At 41.1% G+C, this 19,848-nt stretch overlaps 1 protein-coding gene across 1 annotated transcript in view; it reads left to right on the top strand.

Moving 5' to 3' along the window:
• Window positions 1–19,848, top strand: part of LOC124555466 (heat shock 70 kDa protein 14-like) — a 201,466-nt gene that overhangs the window by 172,884 nt on the left and 8,734 nt on the right. Inside the window, exon 7 of the mRNA XM_047129389.1 lies at window positions 1,524–1,739. Coding sequence (XP_046985345.1) covers window positions 1,524–1,739 — 216 coding nt within the window. The remainder of the gene's footprint in view (window positions 1–1,523; window positions 1,740–19,848) is intronic.

Below are 19,848 nucleotides of genomic sequence, written 5' to 3'. Positions count from 1 at the left end.
TCACTGGGAGATCAAGGAATTTTTTCTCCTTGTCCCCGTATACACCCTGTAAGAGACCTGTGTGTTCCATAATTGTTCTATTCCAATGTTATAAGACTTATTCCACTGTCTACAGTAGATACCCTGTGGAGAGTTTGCTATGTGAATGCCATGACATGTATCAAAATGGTCATGTGCACTGATGTACATCCAGCACACATTGACACTGACATAAAGGAAAATTGGCTGCTCTTTTGGCTAGGCCATGTACCTTTTGTAGCTCATACAGTATATTCTGTATATTGTGTCTTTTGTGATGTACGTAGATTGCTGGGCTTCGTTTAGAAGGAAGATATCAACTCAAACTAACATTTATTTGTCTTGTAAAGTAGTTTTTTCTGTCAGATTTATACCTTTTGTGTTTATATTTTGAGATGTCTTACACATGAAGCTGTTCTCATCCTTATTGGTAACAGGTATAGTTGATTTGAAATAAATTTGTGATTGACTGTTCAGTGAGTCAAAATATGGGGAAGAGGCATCATACAATTGTTGTTCTTTGTTGCACTGCACATGCTTATTGTGATGCTGTCTCTAGAGAGCATGAGGATTTATAAGTGATACCATACTGCAAATTGTCTAGCATTGCTGCTGCTCCTCCATTGACTCACTTGTGAAACACAAAGCTGTTTCTGTCAAACAAAGTGTGCTACTTTACATATCATTTCACCTCTGTTATGATCTCTTCAAATACTAGTGTCTCCGTTTTCTTGTAATGAAGACGAAATACAAATTGAAGCAAACCGTTCTCTTATTTTTGTACAGCAAGTAAATGAACGATCTCTCATCATCCATTTGCACTTTTTGTACATCATCCACCTTTAATATACGTCCATGATTCTGCCTGAGATTTTGTATAATGTTTGAATGAGATTTGTCTTAGTGGATGGCGCGCTATTGTTTTCCAGCATTTGTATACAAGAATGACGGATGCATCATTGTAGCACCTGGTTATTGAAATATATTGTTCTGCGTCAGTTTTGGGACAGAATGATCCATAAAGTGAAACAGCATGACTCTGTTATAGTTATGCTAAATAGCTTACAAATTACTGACAGATTGCTACTTACCGTAAGCATTGTGGCCCGAGATGCTGGAAATGGTGGCTGTGTGTGTGTGTGTGTGTGTGTGTGTGTGTGTGTGTGTGTGTGTGTGTGTTTGTGTGTGTTTTGCCTTCTACTTATGAAGCTGTGGCCAAAAGCTGTAAGTGAGTGTCTTTTAATTGTGTTGTCTGCAACTTTTTGTTTCTTCTTCACAGTAAGTAGCAATCTGTCTTTTCCTACATTGCTGATATTCTTTTCTGGAGTTTCCATTGTTTGATTACAAATTACTGAATTGTTTAAGAATTACTATATTGAGCAGAGTAAGATTTATGTTACTAGTTACATAAGCTCCCTCTTGTATGTCTATTTAACTTTTCAGACCTTTTCTTATTTCTACTAATGTTGTGAGTGTACTACAGAATTCTGAAATATTTCTTTTAGGTGCTCCTGTGCGGTGGATCTGCGAAAATCCCGATAATTCAGCAATCTGTCTCAGAAATGTTTCCCAGTTCAGAGTTATTATGTAGTGTAAATCCCGATGAACTGATTGCCCTGGGTGCTGCGAAGCATGGTAGTTATCTGAAAGAACCATTTGACCCAGGTTGTGATCATCTATCATATGATATCCCAGTTGTAACAAAATCAATTTTTATGAAGGTAAGGAACTCAGTTAGTGTAGTTCTGATTTAGTCCTATATCATCACATGATCTCCTTGTGAAGATCAGCAGTTAGGAACTTCTTGAGTGGCTTTGAATGGTTGGTGTGCGTAAATACTTTTATTATTATTTCTTTACTTTCTCAGGCGTTAAGTCTGGTTAAAAATGGGACGTGACGCGGACCTTGATCAAGCGTCACTTCCTTTTAACTGTACGGTATATGTTATATTGCATTTAGGAACTTTCGGGTAATTGAACATGTATCAATAATTACGGATTTCTGTAATTGTATATATAAGTTTGGGTGTAGCTGTATTGTATTGATGTAATGGTGGATATTGTGTGGTATGACTCCTGTAGTTGATAGTATAATTGGTATGATGTCAACTTTATTCTGATGCCACATGTCCTTGACTTCCTCAGCCAGTTGGATGTATTTTTCAATTTTCTCTTCGGTTTTCTTTTGTATATTTGTTGTATTGGGTATGGATATTTCAGTTAGTTGTGTTAATTTCTTCTTTTAGTGGTGAGTATGATGTCAGGTTTGTTATGTGTTGTTGTTTTGTCTGTTATAATGGTTCTGTTCCAGTGTAATTTGTATTCATCATTCTCCAGTACATTTTGTGGTGCATACTTGTATGTGGGAACGTGTTGTTTTATAAGTTTATGTTGTAAGGCAAGCTGTTGATGTATTATTTTTGCTACATTGTCATGTATTCTGGGGTATTCTGTATTTGCTAGTATTGTACATCCACTTGTGATGTGATCTACTGTTTCTATTTGTTGTTTGCAAAGTCTGCATTTATCTGTTGTGGTATTGGGATCTTTAATAATATGCTTGCTGTAATATCTGGTGTTTATTGTTTGATCCTGTATTGCAATCATGAATCCTTCCGTCTCACTGTATATATTGCCTTTTCTTAGCCATGTGTTGGATGCGTCTTGATCGATGTGTGGCTGTGTTAGATGATACGGGTGCTTGCCATGTAGTGTTTTCTATTTCCAATTTACTTTCTTCGTATCTGCTGATGTTACATGATCTAAAGGGTTGTAAAGGTGGTTATGAAATTGCAGTGGTGTAGCCGATGTATTTATATGAGTGATTGCTTTGTGTATTTTGCTAATTTCTGCTCGTTCTAGAAAGAATTTTCTTAAATTGTCTACCTGTCCGTAATGTAGGTTTTTTTTGTCGATGAATCCCCTTCCTCCTTCCTTTCTGCTTAATGTGAATCTTTCTGTTGCTGAATGTATGTGATGTATTCTATATTTGTGGCATTGTGAACGTGTAAGTGTATTGAGTGCTTCTAGGTCTGTGTTACTCCATTTCACTACTCCAAATGAGTAGGTCAATATTGGTATAGCATAAGTATTTATAGCTTTTGTCTTGTTTCTTGCTGTCAATTCTGTTTTCAGTATTTTTGTTAGCCTTTGTCTATATTTTTCTTTTAGTTCTTCTTTAATATTTGTATTATCTATTCCTATTTTTTGTCTGTATCCTAGATATTTATAGGCATCTGTTTTTTCCATCGCTTCTATGGAGTCACTGTGGTTATTCAATATGTAATCTTCTTGTTTAGTGTGTTTTCCCTAGACAATGCTATTTTTCTTACATTTGTCTGTTCCAAAAGCCATATTTATATCATTGCTGAATACTTCTGTTATCTTTAGTAATTGGTTGAGTTGTTGATTTGTTGCTGCCAGTAGTTTTAGATCATCCATGTATAGCAAATGTGTGATTTTGTGTGGGTATGTTCCAGTAATATTATATCCATAATTTGTATTATTTAGCATGTTGGATAGTGGGTTCAGAGCAAGACAGAACCAGAAAGGACTTAATGAGTCTCCTTGGTATATTCCACGCTTAATCTGTATTGGCTGTGATGTGATGTTATCTGAATTTGTTTGAATATTAAGTGTGGTTTTCCAGTTTTTCATTACTATGTTTAGAAACTGTATCAATTTAGGATCTACTTTGTATATTTCCAATATCTGTAGTATCCATGAGTGGGGTACACTATCAAAGGCTTTTTGGTAATCAATGTATGCGTAGTGTAGCGACCTTTGTTTAGTTTTAGCTTGATATATCACCTCTGCATCTATTATCAGTTGCTCTTTACATCCTCGTGCTCCTTTGCAGCAGCCTTTTTGTTCTTCATTTATAATTTTGTTCTGTGTTGTATGTGTCATTAATTTCTGTGTAATGACTGAAGTTAATATTTTGTAGATTGTTGGTAGGCATGTTATGGGGCGATATTTAGCTGGGTTTGCTGTGTCTGTTTGATCTTTAGGTTTCAGATAGGTTATTCCATGTGCAAGTGTATCAGGGAATGTGTGTGGGTCTGCAGTGTAACTGTTAAATAATTTAGTTAGATGTGAATGTGTTGAGGTGAACTTCTTTAGCCAGTAATTTGCTGTTTTATCATTTCCAGGGGCTTTCCAATTGTGTGTAGAATTAATTGCTTGGGTGACTTCATGTTGCAAAATTATCACTTCAGGCATTTGTGGTATCATCTTGTATGTGTCTGTTTCTGTTTGTATCCATCGTGCATGCCTGTTATGTTGTACCGGGTTTGACCGTATGTTGCTCCAGAAGTGTTCCATGTCTGTTATGTTTGGTGGATTGTCTATTTTAATGTGTGTGTTATCTATTGTTTGGTAAAATTTATTTTGGTTTGTGTTGAATGTTTGGTTTTGTTTCCTTCTATTTTCACTTTTTTTGTATCTTCTAAGTCGTTTGGCCAATGCTTGTAATTTCTGCTTCTTTTCATCTAATTGCTCTATTGCTTCTTGTTGTGAGATTTTACCTAACCTTTTTAGTTTTTTGTCTGATATTTCATTTCTTATAAATTGTGTTAGCTGTCCGATGTCTTTTCTCAGTTTTTCTATTCTGATCTGTAGCCTGTGTTGCCATGCTGGTTTTGTGGGTTTCTTCTGTGTATTGGTTTGTTCTGATCTCTGCCTAGTGTGTATATTTAGTGTAGTGAGTGCTCCTATATAAACCAGTAGTTGTAACTCTTCCATAGTTGTATTTTCATTTATTTTGTTGTGTATGATTTTGTTGATAGTTTTTATTGTTGTTTCGACTTGTGGGTTATTTGGCGGTCTATGCAAGAATGGTCTGATGTCTGTATTTGTGTCTTTGTATTCTATATATGTCAGCTGAAATTTCTCTTCTATATCTAACACGTGTGTCTCTTCGTGTTCTATTTGTGCTTGTTCTGGTGGCTGTCTTAAGATTTCGTTTTCCTCTGATTGTTTAATTGATGTGTGTTGGTCTTTGTTTGTTTGCTCTGGCTTTTGTTGAAGTTTGGAGAACAAACCTTGACCAAGGAGTCAAAAAGTATATTGCTCCCTGCTACATATATCTCGCGAAGAGACCATGAGGATAAAATCAGAGAGATTAGAGCCCACACAGAGGCATACTGACAATCTTTCTTTCCACGAACAATAAGAGACTGGAATGGAAGGGAGAACCCGATAGAGGTACTCAAGGCACCCCCCGCCACACACAATCAGGTGTCTTGCAGAGTATGGATGTAGATGTAGATATTACTATATAACTAATTCCTTGAATATAATAGAGGGAAACATTCCACGTGGGAAAAATATATTTAAAAACAAAGATGATGTGACTTACCAAACGAAAGCGCTGGCACGTCGATAGACACACAAACATGCACACAAAATTCTAGCTTTCGCAACCAGCGGTTGCTTCGTCAGGAAAGAGGGAAGGAGAGGGAAAGGCGAAAGGATGTTGGTTTTAAGGGAGAGGGTAAGGAGTCATTCCAATCCCAGGAGCGGAAAGATTTACCTTAGGGGGAAAAAAAGGACAGCCACACACTCGCGCGCGCGCGCACACACACACATATCCATCCGCACATACACAGTCACAAAACTGTGAGACTGTGTATGTGCGGGTGGATATGTGTGTGTGTGCGCGCGAGTGTATACCCCTTTTTTCCCCCTAAGGTAAGTCTTTCCGCTCCCGGGATTGGAATGACTCCTTACCCTCTCCCTTAAAACCCACATCCTTTCGTCTTTCCCTCTCCTTCCCTCTTTCCCAACGAAGCAACCGCTGGTTGCGAAAGCTAGAATTTTGTGTGCATGTTTGTGTTTGTTTGTTTGTGTGTCTATCGACATGCCAGCGCTTTCGTTTGGTAAGTCACATCGTCTTTGTTTTTAAATATAACTAATTCCTTGATGTGATAACAATCCATTTTTATATTTCAAGAAGAAAACTTAAGTTCACATTGTCATAAACAAGGGTATATCATATAAGGAGGTAAAAAGCTAATAATTATAGTGGAAAACTAGTTGAAATGGAATTGTTGAAATTTACATCACATAAAGAACTTAAACTTTAGGATTAAAGACCACTCGATGAAAAGCAGAAGTGTTGGGATGTTGACAGGCACAGACAAAAGAAAGAACACTTGCAGACTTTTGTAGTTATCCATTGAAGAGTTAGAGTATAACGCACGCGCGCACACACACACACACACACACACACACACACACACACACACACACACACACACACAAAAATAGACTAATGGTGCCAATGCTGTTTTGCGGCAGATGCAGTGGTTGTGATGGGGGTAGACACATGCTGGGTGCTTGGATTGGGCCTTGGTCTGCCACAGGGATATAATCCCTGTGTCATGGGGTTGGGAGTTAGGGTTGGCATAGGGATGGGCTAGGCTGTTCTGTAGTTTGGGTGAGCGACAGAACACCACTTTAGGAGGGATGGGAAGGATCTCTGGTAGGATGTCCCTCATTTCAGAGCAGGATGAGATATAATCATAGCCCTGGCGATGGATATGGTTCCATTGTTCCAGCCAGGGTGATGCAGGTTCACAAGGGAAGTGCTGCTTTGTAACTGACTTGTAGGGATTGTGGTAGGATTGGGGATGTGTGAGGCAATGGCACAGTAAATATGTTTGTGGACTAGGTTTGGGGATGGGGGTTGTATCATGTGTCTGTGAAAACCGTTGTGAAGGCTTCAGCATGTTGAGCAAGGGGGTTCTCACCACTGCAGATATGTCATCCTTGGGTGGCTATGCATCATGCGAGGGATTTTTTCTTGTGAAAGGGATAACAGCTGTTGAAATACAAGTATCGTTGGTGGTTAGTCAGTTCAATGTGGACAGAAGTGTGGATGGAGCCATCAGAGAGGTGGATGTCAGCATGCAGGAAGGGTACACGTTTGGTAGAGAAGGACCAGGTGAAACGTAGGGGAGGAAAAGGCGTTAAGGTTGTGAAGGAATGTAGATAAGTTTCAACCCCACCCCCACCCCACTGAACCTAGTCAATGAACAGATTCCTGTGCCATATCCTCACACACCCTCAATCCTTCCACCACCCCAAAAATCAGTTACAAAGAACCGCCCACTTTGTCACCCAGTATCACCTTGGACTGGAACAACTGAAATATACCTTTCCCCGGAGCTTTGATTATCTCTCATCCTACGCTGAAATGAGGGACATTCTATCCAAGATCTCTCCTACCCCTCCTAAAGTAGTGTTCTGTCACCTATCCACCCTACACAACATGCTAGTCCATCCCTATGCCACTCCCAACCACTTGACACAGGGATTATATCCGTGTAGCAGACAAAGCTGCAAAACCTGCCCAATCCATCCACCCTGCACCACCTCCTCCAGTCCTGTCACAGGCATTTCCTACCCCATCAGAAGCCAGGCAACCTGTGAAAGCAGCCATTACTCTGCTGCAAACGCAGGACAATCCTTTATGTCAGTATGACTACCAAGCAATAGTTGCAGATGAGTCATCTTGAAAACACATCATCCAGTCCCATAATCATCCTGGCCTCATTATTTGGTAACCCACTGCCCCTGCACACTTCAACTAACATGCCCCAGGGGGCTCAGAATTCTTCCATGAGTTCGTGCATGGTGCTCACAGGGCCCCAAGTTACTGCAAACCATTCTTCCTTCCTGGGCTGCAGTTCCTTCCCAGTGTCCTTTCACTGCCTTCTCTCCTTTCCCGCTGCCACCTCCTCCCCCTTCCTCGATTATCTTATTTACGTCGACCTGGCTATCCATCTGGTTTCCTGTATTCCTTGCAGTTTTGTTTCCCTCGCTTTTTCTCTTTCATCCTTTTTGGCGTTATTGGTCCCTCTTTGTGGTTTGACCCCACTTCTAAATTTTCTTATATGAATGTGTAGTGCCTGTTCTTTTGAAGCAACAGACACCACACAGATCCCACAGCTGTGAACACTATATGTAATTGGAAGGGGACATTAAGTGGAATCAGCGGCATCAAGCGAAAATGTGTACTGGATCGGTATTTGAGCCCGGGATCTCCTGCTTACTAGGGAGGTGCGATAACCATTGCGACATCCAGGACACAGCATTATCGCAACTGCGTGAACTACTTTGGTACGTCTCACGGCCAATCCACACTCCCGCCAAGCGGTAACTATCTGCAGTCCCTGTCAATTATACTCCCGTCGCTACTCAGTTTCCCACAGGAGGTCAGATGTATTTCGTGCATTCACACTGAAGAAAGTGGATCCATTGCCCGTCCAGACTTACGTGAATGCGTAGTGTTTGTTCCTTCAAAAGAACACACACCACGTAGCTACTGCAACTGTGAACACTATTTGTAAATGGAAGGGCGGTCACTGCTGTCAGCTACACAGGGACATTAAGATGATTCCACTTAATGTCCCACTGCAGCTGACTGCAGTTATCCTCCTTCCATTTACATCTAAATTTTCTGTTTGTAGTGTGAGCCATTTGGGGAAGAACCCCCTCCTTAGTGTCTATGGCATGGATTCCTCTGCCCACTTCCCTCCTCTCTTCCCTCCCTGCCGTAGCCCCCCTCCACTTCGATCACCAGCACGTCTAGCCAGCGCGTGTGGTGGGACTGTTATGTACCCATCTGACTGACCCCCTTGACAACACAGGACACACTTCTGATGCCTGAGCTGTTGCCTCCTCATATGTGCCTAGGAGTGGTTGCTTGTTATTCTGGAGAATCAGAACTCACTGCTATGGCCACCATACCAGATGCTTCTTGTCATGGCTGGGTGGCGTCCATGGGGAGAGCCCCTGATCGAAGTGAGTGGTATCGAGGTGAATACTTTGCACAAGAGGCATATCGAGCTCCAAAAACCTGGCCGTTCTCCTATGGCCGTGTCTTAAAGTAGTAATGTATCATTGAATGCTGCTTCTTATGATTCTGCCACCTTCCCTTCCCTGGCCACACCCTGGGAGGAGGTCCAGGCTCGCCGGCTTGGACTGAAACACCTTCCCTGCTACTGGGTCTGCACTAGGATGGACAGGGACACATTCACCCCCACAAATCCGCTATTTTTTGTGGAAAATGCAGTTGGGTTCCCTGTCGATCAAAGGTTCTTCTTCCACCCAATCTGCAGCTATTCTTGCTTGTGATCATCTTGGCAATGTCCCGCTGTCTGTTACACATCACCAGTCTCTGAATATGATCCAGGGAGTCATTTTCCATAGGGGCCTCATCCTTCAAACTGATGAGGAACTGCAGGCTAATCTGGAACAATGGTGTGTTCATTTTGTTTAACATGTGCAGAAAGCTCGTAAAAATGCCCACACCAATATCGCCGCCTTTATTCTGGCTTTTTGGGGAGATACCCTCTCAAGAGGTCAAGGTTATGTGAGATTGGTGTGACGTGAGCCTGTATAGCCTGCCACCCACGAGTTGCTTTTGGTTCTTGGGTTTCAGGCACATGCCTTCCCAATGTACAGCAGACCCTCTATGTGGTGGCTGTGGCCACCCACTTCATGGGGGGAGCCCCTGTGTTCTGCTACCTGTGTCCGTAAATTGTCATGACCATCACACTTCGTGCTCACTAGATTGCCCAGCTTACAAGAAAGAAAGGAAGATACAAGACTATAAGTTCCTGGATCGACGATGTGTTGATGTCTTCAATTTTTGCCTCTGTTATATCCTTTCGCCCTCTTATGTGTCTCTTATCAGAGTCCTGCCCCCTCTGCTTGGCCCCTCCCCTGTGGTTCTCACGCTCTGCCTTCTGGGTGCCACTCCACCTCCTCGGTCATAGAAGTGCCTCCCTTCTTCAGCACCCAAGAGTGACGGGTGTCCCTCCCGTGACCCCTCCTATCAGCATCAGCTATCACAACTCGGCTACAGGACATACAGTCTGTGTGCCCCAAGGTTGCCTCCTCTTTCTCAGTTCTGGATCTTTCAAATCGTGCTCTCCCTCTGTGCTCTGCCCTCCTCAACCTATGAAAGAGAAGAAGAGAAAACATAAATACCAGGCAAGGCCCCCTCCTACAATGTCTCCTGTAGGTGTCATCTCCCCCGCTCACAACCTGAGTCTGACATCAAATTTATGTGATGTGACTGGCTCCAGCCCATTCAACTCCCATTTCGATACCCGCTCAGTGAGGAACTGTAACGAATACTACCTTCACCTCCCAGAGTTGCAATCCCGTATTGCCTTTCACTTATCAGCTTGTGTTGTTCTTGAGGAATCTCATTTTACTAATGCTCACTCACTGTCTCTTACTGAGTTCTGTGCTTTCTGTCAGAACCAGGTTGGCCCATTGAGGGCTTCTGAGGGTGTCTGCATGTTGGTCTGTATGGATATTGTTAGTACATGGGTCTCATTCGTACCACATTGGAAGCGGTTGCCGTTTGGGTCCACTTGGACTCTGCCATCACAGTTTGCAATCTCTATCTCGCTCCCTGCCAGGCCACCTATATCTGCTGCCCTAAATGCTCTCCGGCAACTCACCCCTCCCTTCCTCCTCCTTGGGATTTTAGTGCGTATCACCCTTTGTGGGGCAGTGCTTCTTCATCTAGTCTGGGGTTCCTCCTCGACCAGTTTCTTGCAGACCATGACCTGTGTCATCTTCATGATGGTTCCCCTACTCTTTTAGTGCTGCATGTGGCACCTCTGCCACTGATTTACTCTCTTCCCCTCTCCTCCTTCGTTCCTGGCCGCCACATGATGACCTCTGTGTAGTGACCATTTCCCGTGGGTTCTCTCATTCCCTCCCCACCTCCTGATGACCAGGTTTCCTTGCTGAGATTTCTGTCATTGTCCTACTTACACACATACACACATAAGTACACATAACAATATCCAAATTGAAGGAAAATTGCAATATATGAAAAAAAAATTACACTTTATAAAATATGGAGCAACTTGTACAGTACATGACATATGAACACTTTCTTTTTCTTACCTCTGTCACAACCAAATTAACTCAATGTAGAAATACATAGCATTTTGTTTATAATAATTAAACATTTTGTCAAAAACCAATATTGTCAATACTGCACAAAATGCTGGTGCTGCAATCAAGTTGATTCAGAACTACACCTGATGAGACCTTTCAATGCTTAGATAATATTTTTTTGTATTAGAACCCCTTTTCTTCCACCAACTTTGAGGACTTTTTGCTCGGAGAATAAGTACGGCATGTTGCTGTGGGGATATCAACTTCACACAGAATATGAGAGAAAGAAACATCACAAATATCATTATCAGGCCAATAGGAGGACGGTGATGCATGACCTTACTGTAACATATCCTTCACAAATAACCTTCTCAACAATTCCCAAATACCAAGAAGAGTCTCATGCACATGCAGTATAGCAGTTGGGCTGCACAGTGCATTCTGGCCTTAGTGGCAGAAGTGCATCTGAGAAATCATCCACAATACTAAAATCTGTATCACAGCTCAGCCTTTTTGCTCCAATCTCGGTTGGTGATATTGGTACAATGTGATGCATAGATCGTGTTCCAGCAATTGTTTTTGCACTTGGGAAGTGCTGAGAAAGATAATGTCTTGCTTGTACCATTTCATTTTTTGAAACAAAGAGAATTGAAATGCCTTGCAGGTTCTCGTGACAGAATTCAAATACCTGTGAAGCTGTAAGTATTTGATCTTTATAAACTCTTTGCAAACTTGTTTTTGTGACAAGTCTTTCAACACTGCCACCAGTACAATCACAGGGAGATTTGCCATGGCGGGTAGCAAAAAATGACCCACTGCACTTTACGTTGAAGTTGTGTTCGTGGTAGCAGATATTTCTGAAATCCTTACCATTTTTGTATTGTGTAGTACAACCATCAGTGAAATATTCAACATACACAAGATGAATTTCAGGGAATTCACACTTTAAAAAATTCAATACAGTTTCTGAGGCTGGTAAACCAAGGCAACATCATGTTCTAGGTCATCAGAAACAATACAAATACTTTTTGCATGCAACTGTTTGTCCTTTTTGTAATATACGTGGACAGTGTGAAGAGTGCAGCTGCCATTGATCCAATGGTACCCCTGTACTTCATCTTTAACAACAAAATTGAGAGTTTCACTGAAATCCATTAAAGTTAACACTGATCCTTCTTCATTTTCATATAATCAGACTGTGATTGAGTAATAAGAGTGTGGAGTAATTTTTCAATTTTCTTAGTTTGTCGCAGGATTCTGATAGAGAAGTGATGTGAACAGTTAGTCATTCTATGAGTTGATACCCATTGACTGTATTGAACCATCTCATCAGGAGCATAGTCTTCTATTTCATTTTCTAGGTGAGTTTGAAGCAATGAACTAGTGGGGCATTTTTCACACAGATGAAGCATAAAGACTGTTATTTATATCACATGTTATTATTTTAATTAGATCTTGGTATGTTTCCTAATAGAAATGGAATTTAGAAGCAATTTAACATTTCGGTGGTAAATGCACACACATATGGTATGTGTTCCTGATGATCCTGCAAGCATACATTGTTTTGGTCGAAGAGAAGCAAATTTTGAGAATCATACTTTGCTTTCAGGATAGTTTTTTTTAAATAGAGAGAATACAGCAAATTTTCTTATGTAGAGAGAATCTGTGCAGGTACTTGTCTTTGTGTTTAACACACACACACACACACACACACACACACACACACACACACACACGAAACACTTAAATCACAGTATGAATGACCATTGCTTCGCCATAATAAAAGCTCTTATTCTTCACTAGTCAGTTCATTCACACAAGTTAGGGTATTATCACATATATCTTGCGGATACTGTCCAAGAAAAGACTGCCTACTTGTACTTTCCATAATGCTTCAGTCATAATACCAATATTTGTCGTAAATAATTCAAAAGATGATTGGTGTAACCTAAAAAGTAATTAATTAATGAAAAATCATTCTATCCCATTGTTTCATTACAAAAGTATTTCACATTATTATTGTAACATTAGGGGACTTACTTTTGTTTTGGAATGAATAGTTAAAAACTGCAACAATCGAATTTTTAACCAATAATTGTCTCTGTGTACAGCTCGGTACAAGAGCTCAGAACTGCATGCTCAGTGGACACGTGACCCAAAATCAAAGGAACTGGATGATGCAATGCATATAGTGGCAGCAAAACGGTGTTCTCAGATATGATTTGTTCCCAGGGAAATCCAGCGTAGCCAACTCCAGCAATTTAGTGGTGACATGGTAGTCATCAATTAGCAACTTAAGTGTTTCTTTTACAGTAATGTTGTTTTTTACACTTCGCATTATTTCTACAAACTGATTCGTTTTGCATGACATAATGGAATATGTAGTGTGTTCATGGTGTTTGTAAATTTTTCAAAAGTATCTGTGAGGAGGCAATACCTTTAAAAAAAAAGCTATAATGTCCATGCATGGATTTTGTTTAAAAGAAATTATTTACAATTTTTTCTGAGATGTAGATGATGGATATGTACTACAGGAAACATGACTATAAAAATATAAATATTCCTCCTTAACCCTTTAACTGCTCTGGACATGTTAATGCGTGTGCCTTTGTACCTGTCCGTGTGTGCTCTGAATGTGTTTACACGCGCCACCAGTCCTTCTATCTGGTACTGTGAACGTGTCTACGCGTAGACATGTTCAGAGTACCAGGTAGGAGGACTGGTGGCGCGCATAAACGCGTCCAGAGCAGTTAAAGGCTTAACTAAAAAAAAATATCAAGTTTCCACTGCAAAAACTGTACAAACTATTGCATTTTTAAATTATAAAGGAGCTCGTTTATGAAAGCTTGAATTCCTGAATCTATACAACTTCTTTTTGTGATAAGTGAAAAAGTAATTTACCTACAACATTTACATTTTGAAAATGTGAATATATCTAGGTAAACTTCTGCTACCCAAAATTTCAAGGATTTGCTTGTCAATGGGTGTCATTTCCTAAAATTTCTGGATGATTTGATGGGGAATGACCCCTATGCAATATTGGGACATGCGTTACCATGAAGTAACAGCACCCTTTGTCACACACCATTAGACAACAGTGGTTTTTGACGGACATGCTGCTTCATAAATATTCTTCATTCTCCGATGTGATGTCTACCGGTATGTGTTTACTGGTATGTGTTTTTCCGTTGCTAAGAAAAGAACACCACCACGTTGATCCTGTTTGGACGCATTGGGTAATAATGTCACCATTGTTTACCTTGCTGCATTTACTGCACGAATGTCAGAAAGGCACGAATGCCACACTAATACCTTGCCAACAAATTGGTACTTATATGTCCGCATCAGACTCACCACACACAATTCAACAAAAACTGACATTTTGATTACACAGACTGGGCATATGATTAGTGAGTCTGGACAATTTAAATCTGTAGGTATTCAGATAGATGGTAAGTTGTCATGGAAAGCCCGTGGGTAGAATTTTGTTCAAAAATTGAATGCTACTACTGATTAAGTTCAACCATTAAAGATGTTTTAGAACCTGTGACTGTTTATTCAATGTAAACACACAGAACTGGAACCAATCACTGTTTTGCAATAGTTATTTATTCATTCCATGCACCAGTTTTCAAGCCTTTTCAGGCTCATCTTCAGATGGTTTTCAGAAGTTGCATAGCTATTTCAAGCATAATGCTGGATGCTGGTTTGCAACAGTATGGGCCGCTTTTGTTGTTAGTATCCATCTGTTTGCTTCCATTGTGATGACCAGTTGGTACCACAACACTCACTTTCCCACAATATGTATGCACATGCTAGATGCTGGCAAGGTTTCATTATCACAGTGTATATGCGCAATATTGTGTAAAATTGAGTGATGTGGGATGAACTGGCCATCACAATGGAAGCAGTCAAATAGATACTAACAACAAAAGCTGCCCATACTGTTGCAAACTAGCGCCCAGCATTATGCTTGAAATAGTTATGTGACTTCTGGAAAACCATCTGAAGATGAGCCTCAAAAGTTTTGGAAACCAGTTCATGGAATGAATAAATAAATATTTCAAAAAAGTGACTGGTTGCAGTTTTATGTATTTACTTTTAATGCTGCTATATTCTCCATTAGAACAGTATCTGAAGTAAGTGATAGCCCAACATGAAAATTAGTCTACGTTGCTTATTTCCATTCACTTGTGACCTATGACATTGTATTGTAGAGTATTTTTGGCTTAGAAAAGAGAGTTCAATCAATATGTTATGTAAGTTTGAGAATCTCTTGTCGACCCTGTTCAGGAGCCTTGAAACTTTGACATTGGCATCTCAATATATACACTCATCATAAAAAGTTAAGCATATTTGCAAATTACCTACCAATAATCACTATGAGCATTACTTTTGTGTTTATGTAGGAAGGTGGTTGTGTAAATGTTGTGAACTCATTTGTCGTTGCCACTTTCCCTCGTGGGCGTTCCTTTTATGTGTATGTATGAAGGTGGTTGTGTACATAATGTGAACTCATTTGTCGTTGCCACTTTGCCTCATCAGGGGCAGTGCAATCACGGCTTGTAAACAAATACAGTACACCAGAGCTATGAATGCACAGTTGTCCGTGTGCTTCTTAATGCAGCAGAATGCCTCAGCACAGGCTCTCCATGGCAGACTGTATCAAAATTGTCACATAGGTGGGATTAAACACAAGACAAGTTGACATTGTGAATATTGTTCATGTTAATCAAAGTGTTGTCTCCAGACTGTGGAAAAGTTCCAGGAAATGGATTCAATAGTGGATCGACATCGCGAAGACCGTCCACGCAAAACTACAGCAGCTCAGGACCGGTATGTAATGATATCTGCACAGAGACACCCTATAATGAGAGTGACTACTCCGTGTCATGAGCTTCAAGAAGCCACGGGGGTTACCACAAGGACCCAATCTGTGCACAACAGACTTTATGATAGGGGTTCGTACAGCTGAAGACCTCTCAAGACTCTAGCACTTCGTCCACATCACAGGGGTGCTTGCGTAAGAGGGGCTAGAGCACGTGAACCTTGGACACGACTCCAATGGACCAGAATGCTGTTAACAGGTGAATTGCAAATAGGCTTGCATCCTGACAACAACTCTATTTGCATATGGAGGCGAAAAGGGGAATATAGACATCTCTAAATGACTGTGGAATGTCACCAACAATCCGGTGGCTCAATTTTATTATGGCCAGGTATCGTGTAGGGCGACCGCACACCACTCATTCCAATTGAAGGCAACATGACTACTGCAGTGTATGAAAACAACATTCTACAACCCATAGTCAGTTGTTTTGCAGAGACTTCACAGTGTGTGTTGGTATCTGACAGGATGTGAGATCTGAGGAATGGATTGGTTAGCATGCTCCCCTGATACAACTGCATAGAGCATACATGGAGTGTGCTCAAAAGAGCGATTTCTAGTCGTCAGTATCCTCCATTAATGACTGAAGCTCTCAGGAATGCTGCCTTTGAGGAGTGGGACAAACATCCCAAGAGGCCTGCAATGATTTGGTACTGAGCGCGCCCTGTCCCATTCAAGAGTGCCTGAGGGTTCGTTGAGGACCTACGCATTACTGAACAGTGTGCTATACAAACCATTTAATGTTTTTTGATGTTGGAGGTCATTGCAACTTTTTTTCCCAAATGTTCCTTTTTCATTTCATAATTGGTTCCAAGAGAATGTATAGCTTTCATTTGCATAATACTCCGTGACATCAAAAAATACAGTATAAGATATCTATCTTATTTTGAGATGCAAGAACCAATTATGTGCTTAACTTTTCTTAATGGGTGTATATTTTCTTTAGTGTCGTTTGTTGTTAACAATATGAGCGTATTCCGAGAATTAGCAACTAGTAGGCAGAAATCGAATCTGCATTTGTATTGCACCTTGACTCTTGTACAGAAAGGCATGCAGTATTCTGCTGCATTCATTTTCAGTAAGCTGCCACAAGAATTAAAAAACCGTAGCAGTAATCTTTGCACTGTCAAGTCTAAACTGGAGACTTTCCTCATGGCTCGCTCTTTTCAATTTTTCAGGGAGTTCCTGGAAAACAATTAAGTTAATTCTGTATTATATTGTTGATTATGCTAGTATATACTCGCAGCTTGTCATCTGCATGGGATTTGTGTGTATTTTATTTTTTGTGTTATTACTTTTCTGAAGTCAATTTCATATACTGACTTCATTCCGTGACCATGGAGATTTGCTACTTAATATGGTCCTATGTAGTACATGTAAAATACATTATAAATAAATAAATAAAACAAAGAAGATGAGCTCAATACCAGGGATGAATTTCAGGCTAAACTGAAAGAAACTTTTGGTGACAATCAACAGAATGTTACAACAACAGAAGAATTCATCAAGTGGTACAAGCACATCAAGGAAAAGCAATAGAAAGGAAGAGGGTTGATTCCTGAAAGTAGTCCCTGTGGAAGTTAAAGAAGAACACCATGATCTCACTACTCTCATATACCAGATTGTAAGAGAAGAGAGACAGCATTTTGTGGCAGCCAGAACTGTCAGACCAAGTACACTCAAGAATTGGTGACCAGTAATGTAGACCCCATACATCAGGAGGTAATAGAAAATGTTGAAGGAGAAGTGTATTGTTCTTTGACACTAATCTCCACCACCTGTGGGATGTGCCATGAAAAATGGACTTGGACTTATGTTGCTGTTGTCAGATGATAACCCAGCATCCAACTAACACAGGTACAACCAACTAATCCACCATGTAAAATGCCCTGCAGAAGAACAGACATTTGAGGGTGGAGGACAACAAACAGTTTGTTTTCACTGTTGGTGGCGTGGATACTTTGTACGCTACTGCAGCGGAAGAAGACTATTAGATGACTATTATGCCACAAGACATCAGCAATCACAACAGTGCTATTCGTACCAGTCAACTGCAAACGATTACAGTCGATCTGTGGACCGAAGCTAATCACTGTATCCACAATGGGTCACTCCCCAACACGCCATAGGCATTTCCTGTCACTGTACGGAGGTACTGGCCACTCGGCTAACCACCGAAAGGCTGCCACAGATGAAAATCGTCTGCGGACAACAGTTATCGAGATGTCAGGAAAACTCACTGACATCATTCACGGCCGACTGCGTCAGGTGCTAGTGAACTCTGGGGCTTCTTTTTCTGTTATGCCAATGCTTATTGCTAGCTAAAGAATACTGCATTCTGTGATATGAAAATAATTGTGTGGAAGTCACAAAAAGGAAATATGTGTAGCTGACAGGAACACGTATTGCAGGAATAACTATCGATAACAGAACACAGCCTTTAAAATTTGTCATTTAAACAGAACAAAGTCACGATATTATTTTCAGGGGAAACTTGCTGCAGGCATCACAGTGTGGAAGATCAGAGCTCCAGACTGATAAAGCTGTTTCAACAACCACAGATAACAAAGATTGCTTCCGGGCATTTGTTCGCCACCGAAGTCGTCGTTACCCCTTCCTCGACGTCGAGACATCTCCCGAAAGAAATCTTCAAACCGGTAGTGACAATAAGCATTCTAGATGGGCAAGGAGTGTCACGAGCAGCCACAACTCGTCCCTAAAGGTACATGCTCAGAGATAGCCGAACCAGTCCAGGAGGGTCAGCTTAGTGACACCGGTGAAGAAACGTGCTCTACTACCACTACAGACGACACAGGGAAGGAAGCTAGTATCAAACTGCCGATAGGACCTGACGTCACCGAGGGACAGTGTCAGTTGTGGTCCTTCTGCATCAGTTTTCGGACGCTTTCAAATCCCGAGTGAAGAGCAGCCAGGGAAGCAGCCTATGGTAAAACACCGTATCGACACTAAGGATAATTCACCGATTGGCCAGCACTCGTATAAAGTTTCTCTGGTAGAATGACGGATGATCCTGGAGGAAGTGGAGATGATGCTGCGAGGTAACATCATTGAATGTTTAGTGTGTCCTCGGTCCTCTTCGATGGTCTTCTCTGACAGTCCTTGTGAAGAGCAAAGATGGCACATGGCATTTCTGTGTCAGATCTCGGGTACTGAACAATATCACTAAGGAAGATGTCTGTCCGTTGCTGTGTGTCGATGACACCCTGGACTTCTTCGACGGAGCAAAGTATTTCTCAGTTACGGACGTGCTGACAGAACATTAGAAAATCGAGGCTGACCGGGAAAATACTGCACGCCTTCCACACGCGAATGGCCTCGCAGTACACTTTAGTAACAGGTTGGCAGGTACGGTCTCGATGTACGTCAACACGGAATAGAGAGAGTGGGATCGGTACTGCCTGTAGTGACATTCGCACACGACTGAGCGAAGCGAGAAACTGAAAGCTTCTCACTTTTCTTTCTGTTCTGTGGTTGCGAGGCCAAAATGACTATGGATACCCTATTCCTGTTTCGGCTGGACGATACTCGGGATGACTAAATGAAACGCATTACAAAGACCGAAGGAGCAAAGCAGCTGGCTCGAATATGAACCCTGTATGCCCAGATTAAATACCGAATGCACTCTTAACGCCGAGCACCGACCGGTGAAGTACAGCCGAGGGGAGTCGGTACGGAGTTTTATACCTGTGCGGATAGTGAGACTGTTGAAAATGTTACTGTAGTCCTAGTTTGGGTCTCGTCATATCCTTAATCGTGTGTCGCATAATAACGTATCACATTGAGGACTGTAACCCTTTGTCACGAAGACGAAAGCACGAGTCCTCTTTGTGAAGCCCTGGTACACTCCAGAGACACACACTGACGGTGGGAGGTTCGAGAAAACTGAAGACAGACTCGAGGATCCTCCACTTTCATCCACTTTCATGTGAGATAACATAAAACTATATAAAACCAACAAGAAATCAATATTTTTAAAACTTTTGTCATATTTTT

Source organism: Schistocerca americana, chromosome X (assembly GCF_021461395.2).
Source record: "Schistocerca americana isolate TAMUIC-IGC-003095 chromosome X, iqSchAmer2.1, whole genome shotgun sequence".
In the NCBI taxonomy this organism is placed as follows: Eukaryota; Metazoa; Arthropoda; class Insecta; order Orthoptera; family Acrididae; genus Schistocerca; species Schistocerca americana.
The sequence above is the reverse complement of the archived record's forward strand: the minus strand, read 5'-3'. Positions and strand labels throughout refer to the sequence as shown.